Source organism: Rissa tridactyla, chromosome 19 (assembly GCF_028500815.1).
Source record: "Rissa tridactyla isolate bRisTri1 chromosome 19, bRisTri1.patW.cur.20221130, whole genome shotgun sequence".
Lineage (NCBI taxonomy): Eukaryota > Metazoa > Chordata > Aves > Charadriiformes > Laridae > Rissa > Rissa tridactyla.
Genome location: NC_071484.1, coordinates 5312478 through 5322091, shown reverse-complemented (window position 1 = coordinate 5322091; position 9614 = coordinate 5312478). Strand labels below are relative to the sequence as shown.

General features: G+C 50.3%; 1 protein-coding gene across 5 annotated transcripts; it reads left to right on the top strand.

Moving 5' to 3' along the window:
* Positions 1–138: 138 nt before the first annotated feature.
* On the top strand, positions 139–9560 carry TMEM106A (transmembrane protein 106A). Of its 5 annotated transcripts, none has more exons than XR_008469858.1 (9): positions 139–1509; positions 2023–2247; positions 2686–2749; positions 3147–3306; positions 4083–4223; positions 4792–4835; positions 5474–5527; positions 5972–6420; positions 7100–9469. XR_008469858.1 is itself a non-coding variant. In XM_054224361.1 (9 exons), exons 2-8 carry the CDS (start codon positions 2043–2045, stop codon positions 6382–6384), a joined length of 675 nt encoding a protein of 224 aa, XP_054080336.1. In that variant the 5' UTR covers positions 140–1509; positions 2023–2042; the 3' UTR covers positions 6385–6420; positions 7100–9466. The 5 variants fall into 5 exon arrangements, 4 of the variants coding, with proteins under 4 accessions (XP_054080335.1, XP_054080336.1, XP_054080337.1 ...); XM_054224361.1 differs by having other exon boundaries at positions 140–1509; positions 6378–6420; positions 7100–9466; XM_054224360.1 differs by having other exon boundaries at positions 5972–9560.
* Positions 9561–9614: the final 54 nt, after the last annotated feature.

The following is a 9614-nucleotide window of genomic DNA, read 5'->3' as shown; positions in this document are numbered from 1 at the left end:
CGGGCCCGCCCCGCGCCCGGCCCCGCTCCCTTCCGCCGCCGGGGCCGCCCCCGGTTCCGCTCGGCCGCGGGCGCCGGGTAAGCGGGGCTGGGGAAGGGGGTCCCGGGGAAGGGCGGCGGGGCTGGTCCCGGAGCAGCGCGGTGGGGTCGAGCCGGGGCCGCCCCCGGCCCCTGCGGCGCTTCCCGGTCGTGGCGGGCGCCTTCCCCCGGGGCTGCCTGGGCCGAGGCCGCCGCGTTCCGCTTCCCCTCGCCGAGCGGGGCCTCCCGGCGGGGCGTCGGGGTCGTGGCCACCCTGAGGGACCGCCGAAGGGCAGCGCATGGAGGGGTCGGACTTCGCCACACGCTGCGCCTCTCGCCGGGGCTCTCTGATGCCCACTCGCCGCTCTGAGGGCTTTCCGGGGGGTTTGTGGCTGCTCTGTGGAAAGGCCGCGGCTCCTCCTCGCCGCTCGTTCCTGAAAAGCTAGAAAACATCAACTGAGGGCGTAGCTGAAGCTGCAGCCCCGCTGCCTGCGGCCCTCAAGAGACTGCGGGGATGGGGACGTGTGGCACGACGTTAGAAAAGCCCAGATCCTTCAGGGCTTTGTCCTTCCCTGCCCCTCTGCGCGCTGCAGGAGCATGGGGGGCTCTGGAACCCCCTGGGCAGCGTCTTGGGGAGTTTCACGGTCCGGGGCCAAATCGGCTGTGCTGCGGCCGCCTCCGCCAGTCAAATCAGATCCTCTGTCCTGGCTTGAGCGACACGGGGCTAATTTCTCATCTAGTGCTTGGGAAAACTGTGCTTTTAGAAGACTCAAGTGTCTGAATTTGCGAAAATACTTACTTTATAGCCAGCTACGGTGTGTGGGTTAAAGGGCTCAGTGTTTTTGAGTTAGCCAGGTACAGGGATGAGGAGGAACAAGATCTGGGCACTTGACCCGAGCTGCCAACAGGATTATGTCATACCATGAATGGCACGCTCAATATAAGTTAGAAAGTCTGCTGTAAAGTGCGCTCTCTTCCTTGATGGCTGCAATTCTGAGAACTCCTTGCCCTGGTGCCGGAGCCCTCAGCCCTTCCCTTCCTCCTGAAACTGCAGCGCTCGCAGGGTCGCACGTTTGCTGTCCCTGCGGGGAGTGCATGGCTTCCTGACGTACAATGGGCTGAGTATAATCCTTGTATATTTTATATCGGTATCAGGATCAATGTTGGTTCTTTAGTGTTAATGTTAAACAAGTCTAATAGAATGAGACGAGATAGTTATATTTCAGCCCTCAGGTTTCCTTGGGTTTTTTCCCCCGATTCCCCTTCCCGGGTGGGGAGGTGTCATCGAGTGATGGAGTAATTGTCTAAACGACAATAAATTGCTGTGGATTTCTCCCGCTGCCAGGCAGGGACTTCCATCCCCAGCGTGTTTTATAATAGAGCCCTGAGGAGTTCTTCACGCAAAGCCTCTGGATCATCTGGGCAACTGTAGAAGCTGCATGTGTATATTGAGTGGCTGAAACAAGACTGCCTAGAGGAGAGACTGGCGCAGGTAGGAAACTGCATTCAACTGATGTCTTTGATGAAAATACAGTTGCTTTTACTCAGTTTGGTATTGTTAATGTTTTTGGGAGGATTACTGGGAGCTGACGTAAGAGATTTTGACTTTGAAAAGCCTGGGAAAATAAGTTCAACTCTATTTTTAACTTTTAAAAATAGACTATCTTTAGGTTCTGTTATTTTATTTTGTCTGGTTTTAGCTTCTGTTAGCACACTATTTGATTTCAGTCAGGCTGCTGTTAACTGTCAGTCATACTGTGCTTGATTGGCAATGCCAAGGCCTCGATGTTCAGGTGAGTTCCCTGTTGGATGCTAGAAGATGGAATGTTTAAAAGAGGGAGTTACTTGCAGTAACTCAGCTTTTAAAGCAACTTCAGGGCTGTCCTTTAAGAAACTTCCTAAAGCTTAGGATACTTGTGATCTACTGTAACTACTAATGGTGCTGCTCCTGGAGGTCGATTCACAGAAACAATTTTATTAATGCATTTTTGTGTTGGATGCCTAGTGAGAATTCTTCCTTCAACCATGGGTGGAGAACTTTCACGGTTGTGGAAAACACCTGACCAAAAGGAGAGTGAAGACAAACTGATCTTGCCCAGGCAACTGGATGCTGGAGATGAAATCGCCAATTATGCCAGTATCAATGACTCTGCTACGTCCTGTGTGGGCATCGCACGTCAAAGCTGTATCAACTGTCCAACGTGTCGGGGAACGGGAAGGATCCCCGGGGGTAGGCGATACCTGTGTGTGCTGCGTGAGTGCGTGTTGAGCCTTCTGAGGTTGGTACGCGTCTCTTTGCCTAAAGGCCTTGGTTGAACCGGTTGGTCTTTATTTTATTCAGTCTAGGAATGTCCTGCCTTGGTACCTCCAGCTCACTTGTGACTTCCATGGGCTGCCTCTATTGGAGGAGGATGGGGTGGGAAGGCGGGTAGTGCTGTTTCTAGGTAATTGCTCGAAGCCCACCCTGGAGCCCCTGGGGAGTCGTCGTTTCTGCCCAGCGATGGGAATGCTTTCAGTTGCATCACACCTGCCTTCTAATTGGACATTTGCACTCACCCGTGAAGTGAGGGCAGATGGACACTAGGCTGCTGTGCGATGTCTGTGAAGCAATTTGCTTTATTTACTTGTGTGTTTAGTGTGGTCTCTGATCTGCTGCCACCTCTTTCAGAGCAAGAGAAGGAGCTGGTGGCTCTCATTCCATATGGTGACCAGAGGCTGAAGCCTAGACGAACGTAAGTCCTGTTAAATTTTGCCCTTTTCTCAGCTTTTGAATGCTCTGCGTATGAAGGAAAGCCTCAGTCCTTTGTGTGTTTTGCTCTTGGTGCTCTGTCTTGCAGTGAGTTTGGTGTTTACTGTGTCTTTTCAGCAATAGCAGATGTTGGAGAGTCTTCTGGGAGCAGTTGTTGGGGATCTCCAGCAATTTGTACTGTAATGCACCGTGTCAGTGTGTGGGACTCTGCCCTGCTTCTGCTGGGATTTGGTAGCTGGCAGATAATTCTGCACGAACCCATCCCAGTTTTCTGGCACTCAAGTTTTTATTGTCTCCCAGCGTTTGAGCTGGAGCAGAACTCCAGGTGCTTGCAGCTGACAAACCAAGAGAATGATTGTGGCCCTGGTGCTGTTTTGCAGGAAACTCTATGTGTGTCTTGCTGTGACAATCTGCCTGCTGACAACATCCCTCAGTATTTTCTTCCTGTTTCCTCGCTCCATTGCTGTGCTGCCTGCAGGGCTGACTGGCTCCTCCATTGGCTTTGATGCCAACACCACCAGTATGTACCTCAACATGACGGTAAGTGCTCGGTTCACTGTCAAAGGGTGGATCTGAAGCGCTCCCTGATTATCTCCTGTGCCACTCCATGTGTAGACTAACTAACCGATCACAGTCTGAAGTTAGTCTTACCATCCCCAGAGACAGGACAAGGGGCAACGGGCACAAACTTGCTCATGGGAAGTTCCATCTCAACAGGAGGAGGAACTTCATTCCTTTGAGGGTAGCAGAGCCCTGGCACAGGCTGCCCAGAGAGGTGGGGGAGTCTCCGTCTCTGGAGACATTCCAACCCCGCCTGGCCGCGTTCCTGTGCCACCTGCTCTGGGTGACCCTGCTCTGGCCGGGGGTTGGAGGGGATGATCTCCAGAGGGCCCTTCCAACCCCTACCATTCTGTGATTCCCACCGTCTCAGACCACTCTCTGGCTGCTTGGAATCAATGTTCAGAGTGTGTTACGGCATCAGAGATGTGGCTGCCCTGACTGCGAGCGAGCAAGCCGTGCAGTGTCTAAAGAGGCTGTGTAGAAGCAGCACTGTAATTAATTCTGGGAATCCTTTTTCTTTTGCATCCTTGAGGTGCTTGGTTGTCCCCTTTTGACCGTCATGGGACGCTGCAGCGTACATGCCTTTGTGGCCAGGCTGGATGTACGCCTGAGGATTTGAAGGGGACGATGTGGTGTAGTGTTGCTGTAAGGTCATAGCAGGAGGATGCTTAAAGTAGCTTTGCAACAGTAACATATGGCCACGCTGCAAGGTGATACGTATTTGGGGGTTGTTTTCTTTCTGTTTCTCTCCCTAGAACGTGCTGAACATAACTAATAACAACTTCTACGTGGTCACTGTAGTGCAGCTGGACATGGAGGTTTTGCACCAGTCGCTGGTAGTAGGGAAGACCACCGTGAAAACCCTGCTGAATATGAACCCTTTGCAGAGTGGCCAGGTGAGCTCTGCTCTTTCTTGCACTTTCTCCTAAACGAATCTGGGTGTCCTGGACAGGGAGGTGCTTATCTTATACTTGATCTGCTCCTTTGTTACTTGCCAAATACTCAAAGCTCTTCCACGTGCAGCTTCCCACATCCCGCGGCAGGAAGGGGTGTCGTAAGGCTTTATGTGTTGCTGAGTTTGAAGCTTACGCATTCCGGGGCGAGGGAATCTGTCTGTCTGCTCTTCCAACAGTGGGCTGGATTGTGTGCTTGCCTTAAAATGATGGCAAGCTTAAAAACAGGTTAAACAAAACCCTGGTGGGAACCGTTTGAGCACAGCTGATCCATTACTGGTGTGAAGGTCAGGTGTATGGCCTAGGTGACCTTTTTAAGGCCTTTTTAGATCTAATTTCTGATTCTATTTTCTTACCTTCTGTTAAAAACAATTGTTAGGCTAGATCTGGAAATTCAGGTTCAGACACTTAATGAGAGTCCAGTTCTCCCCACTTCAGAGCTCTGAATCTTTTACAAACGTAACTGCGGTTCTTGTATGCTTCCTGCTTTCTCTTCTGTTCACATTTGCAGATCCATTATATGGTGGCCAGTACGATATCAGACGACAACACCTAGTGAGTAATTCTTGAAGATTTCTTCCCTGGGTTAGTAAGCAGCACTAATGCTTATAGGCTGCTCGTGACGAGATTTCTTGTGCTGGTCCTGACCGTAGAGCAAAGCCGAGCAATTGTGTCATTTTCAGTTTAATGTGTGGAGCTGATCCGGATACAAGTCTGGCACAGCCATTTTAAACTCATTTCCCATTTATTGGTATTCTTTGCATGGAGTTGGCTCAACAATGTTGTTTTCCGTACATTCTGGTGAGTAAGTGATGATATCAGTTTGATGTCTAGGACGTCAACTTTAAATGCTCCATTTGCAAGCAGCTAAAGGTACCTTGTACAAACTGCATTTCTCTGCAGATGACCAGCAAACTGTGTGAAGTTCAGAGCGCCCAAGGCTGCTGTTCACACAGGGTGGTGCATTGCTCATCTACGAGGCCCGTGATTACTAGATCCACAGTTAGAGTTACACCAGCAAAAACATGTTTTACTGATGTCGATACTGCTGTGCTTGAAGAGCTTTGCCTGCAGAGCTGTTGTCAGAATATTGCAAAGACAGACCTTTTTGGAGAAGCAATGGAGTAATTGAGGACAGGAGACGCACGGTGCAGGCAGCTCCTGTGAAATTAACTCTCTCTTTTCTCTTGCAGTAACATTTGCACCTGGACAAAAGTCAACGTTCACAATATTCTGCTGCATATACAGTAAGTGATGCCTGGTTCAGAGCTATGACTAACATCCACGTCACCTACGTTGTTTCTCAGCTCCCTTCAAGGAGATCTGCAGTCACTGTTCTTCGAGGCCAGTGCGGGGTGAATGTGCTGTTACCCAGATAGGTGTGCTGGGGTGTGAGGAGGAGATAATTCTTCTCCAAAGCCATCGCTGTCCTGAGAAGTCCCCTGGATTCAGGCTTACTGACAGCTCACGCTGTCATTGTTACTCGGAGCAAGCTGAATACAGCTCCTGCTGGGGCAGGTTGCTACTGTTCTGGTCTGAGTTAGAGCTAAAACCGGTGCGTGAGACAGGGAAGCTCTTACGAGATATAGCAGTGCTAAATACCTCCATGCAGCCATGAAAGAAGAGTGGTCTTTATTAGCTGAGTTTAAGCCAATTTGGAAAACTGCAGCAGAAATTGTCTCCTTGTGTAGCCTGTGCCCACTAGAGGGATCTCCCTGCATGTCTGAGGTGACAGACTCCTGGTTGAGAGCCCACTTTTGGAAGACGGACCTCTAGGTTCACTTGCTGCGGACTGTTGTCACTGAGTCCATGATTCCTTCAGGAAGGAGAAACTGCTTTTGCATCGTTGTCTCTTGTGCAAATCTAAAGCCAGGGCTTCACCTGCTGCATCTGGAAATGGCCTGTGAATATTAGGAAAAGCGTTTGATGGGAGAAAGTATTTGAATCTCTCGGAGGCACGCCAGGCTGGAATTCTCTCAAGTCATTAAAGAAATGTCACTGGTGATCTCCTGAAACACAGGTGTTTAAATCTTGGTCTTCTGTTGCAATTTGAAGGGCCGTGTTGTCAAGTTTTTTGTTTTATGGGTCTTAATGCAGGTTTTAACCATAATCAACGCTGAGCGATGTGAAGTTTCAACAGGTAAAGTATGCAGAGAAGCCCCACGCTACTCGAAGCATGGTAAAAATGGTGTGTTTTGGACAGCGTGGAGGATGGCTCTGGCTGTTAAGGCAACTTAGTCCTCCTTAGCTGATGCTACGGGCTGACGGGGCCTTTGCACTCTCTACCTGCAAGCTGTCTATCAGCCAGAAGCTGAAGAAGATTCCAGCTATCTCTGTGTTTTTCTGCACCACATCTCCTGCCAGCATCACCCACTGATGGATTGCATAGCGTTAGGAGAAACTACTTGATGCAAACAGCTCTTGAGGTGGCACAGAAAGATAGCGACAGAAAGATAAATGCTTTCGTCTAGCCAACTCCATAAACAGCCACCCACTGTGACTTGCACTAGCACTTTGGGAACGAGTGAATGGTGAAATGGTACAGGAGTGTTGTGCTGGGGTAGGAAGTCTTAACAGGCTTCTGGAATGGCTAAAACATCTGTTGTGGTGGTAGTGATTTTGTAAAGGCTTTCTTTAATGTGGTCGGAAAGATGCTTTCCCTCTCCAACGTGTGACATTGGGCTGAGGGTATCTTGGCTGTGTTGTGTTCTGGGGCTGTGTAACAGGGACAAAACAGGATGGCAGTGGGAGCTTTACACTTTGTGAAGTCTCAGCCGGGACAATCACAAGGTCGGTTCTGGTCTGCTTTTGCCTTCCAGGGGTACCCTGACCTGCACATACCTGTGCCATTCAGAGCAGCTGGCCTTTGAGGACTACCAGTACGTGGACTGCCGGGGGAATGCTACGCTACCTCACCCACTGTACCACCGCCTGCCGTGACAGGGCCGGGCTGGCCGAGCTTTTGGGTGCAGCGTATTCCACCACAAAGGCAAGTCACAGGGAGACAAACCTATGGGGCGGCTTCTCAATCTATGCCTTAGACAGGAGGCTCGGTGTTTCCTGGATAAGAATTCCATTGCTCATGCGAAGATGGCAACATCCTTGGCCTTATGAATGTGGTCTCCACTGCCCTCGGATTGCAGCTTTCTTTTTTCAGTGCCTTATCGTGGCTGATGCTTCAGCAGTGACCAGGGGTGTCTCTGCCTGGCTGATCGGAGCGGGATGCACTGTTCCAGTGCTGCTTTGGAGGCAGCGCCTGATTAGTTGGACTAACTCTTGTTGTTTCCTCCTTGCATAGTTTTGCACTTCTGTCCTAAATTTAAGTATTTCATAACTTGAAAAAGAAGGATTGTGCTGAGACTTTTTGGCTGGATCGCATCTACATCACCAGAACCTACTGACACTTGCACAACCTGCACAACAGGAGCAAGAATCAGGACCGATGTCTCAATCTCTCTGAGTCTTAAGAAAAACCGCATGTCATGCCAAAACAGCCTGTGAGCAGGACGCTTGGGTGACTGCTGTGTTAAGCTGTCCGCTATAGCGGGTGAGAATATGCATTTTTGTATACAGGTATTTTTAAAACAAGCTCATCCGCTAGCTGTTCCTTTCAGGCATCCATTTCAGTGAGAAGAAAATGCATTCTGTATTGCGGACCAAGAAGATTGCTGCTTTCCAGCCAGTGGTGTTTGGTGGACAGCATGTGCCGTTTGTGATATTGTTCTCGTGTGTACTTTGGCATTTAATGCTTTCAACTTGAACAAGCACGAGAGAGTTCATCGCTGACTGGAAAAGCTTAGTCTGCACAAATATCAGGAAACAGCTTTGGGGTGTGGTGGTTTAGGTTCTCTTTTTTTTCTCGTTTTTTTTTTTCCTAAAGCTTCAGAACTGCCCAACAGACTTTACCAAAGGAGCAGCCCTGGCAGCCTTCTCTTCTCCCAGGGCTGGCAGCTGTACCCCCCAAACGATGGAGGGGTTAAACGTTATTCCTTAGGTTCTAGTTTAGATGCTGCCTGATGCATTTTTAGACGGTAAAACAGGAGCCTGGGAGCTGCTGGATTAAAATTTTTACTCAGCAGTTTAGCGTTTTCCTGTATCGGTCCCACTGAAGGGTAGAACCAAGGCATCAGAATAGTTGAAGACTATTGAAGAAAGTCTCTGATCCTGTCCTCAAAACACGCTTCCTATACCAGCACCTCTGGCAGAGCTGCAGCAGAGCGGTGCTCCTCGTCCACCGCCATCCCACCGCCATGGGATCTGGGCAGCGTCGTCCCTGAGGTGGGGATGAAGCAGCTCCACGTTCCCCATCACTTCTCCCCAGTGCCGCGTTGCTGGCTCCCGGCTGCGCTTCTGTTATCTGAAATAAAAGCTCTTGAAACCAAAAGTAGTTTAGTGAGGAGATACTGCTTTATTCGACATCAGGTGTTAGGGAGAAAACCCACAAATCTAGCACACCGCCCCGGGCATCTTCACTTATTATTTATAGACAAAAAGATTCTCATAATTCTGCCTACCTAATATATAACTCCACCTAGACTCACACATTCATTAGGATGACCAAATAGCCTTTTTGCACATGCGTATTAAGTGTTGCTCTGTTGGCAAAACACTTCTGTGCAAGCGTTGAGTGTCTCAGTGGTGGTTTAGGTAAGGAGACCCTTCCTCACGTTATCCTTTGGAGTCATCTCAGGACAGTAAAAGTTTACTGTACGTTTGCCAACTTCTTGAGGATGATAAGGATGTTCCTTGAAGTAGCCACAGCTCTGTCCTCATTGGTACAGGAGCGCACACTTGATGTAATAGAACCTTGAAGTGATTAACTACTCATTATCCCATCCTTGGTGACGAGCTACTTCTGGCTGTCTCCTCATCACTACCTGTAACGGCAGCTCCGTGACTAACGATTTTCTCACACAGTAAGAAGGTCAGTAATTAGCTATTTTCTCACACAGTAAGAAGGTTAGTATGAAACAAACAACGCTTTAGTTAGCATATGGTTATAAACAGAGGAGTCTCTCCTTGGTAACACTTCTGGCCCCCGTTTGTTCCGGTTCCATCACAACAAAGGCCCCTGTGCAGCCCGAGGGGTGACCGCTCCCTGCGGCGGCCCGTCCCGGGCAGGGACCCGCGCTCCCGGGGCAGCAGCAGCTCACTCCGCGTTCGAGCGAGGAGCGCTCCGCGGCTGCAGCCCGCCGCCGGCCGCCATGGCGCTGGGCTCCGGGCCGGCATCGCCGCCCCGCTTCCTCCGCCGCCGCGAACCACGGAGCCCGCGTCATAGACCGTCCGCGGGCACGAGCCGCTCTAGTCCCTCTCCGCCTTCTCTATGGTCGCCGG

Bases quoted from the DNA above. Each gene is read 5' to 3' on its own strand.
- TMEM106A (XM_054224358.1), top strand. From the start codon at position 2,043: ATGGGTGGAGAACTTTCACGGTTGTGGAAAACACCTGACCAAAAGGAG. The intron at 2,750-3,146 runs GTAAGTCCTGTT...GCTGTTTTGCAG, and splicing joins AGGCTGAAGCCTAGACGAAC to GAAACTCTATGTGTGTCTTG. The intron at 3,307-4,082 runs GTAAGTGCTCGG...TTCTCTCCCTAG, and splicing joins GTATGTACCTCAACATGACG to AACGTGCTGAACATAACTAA.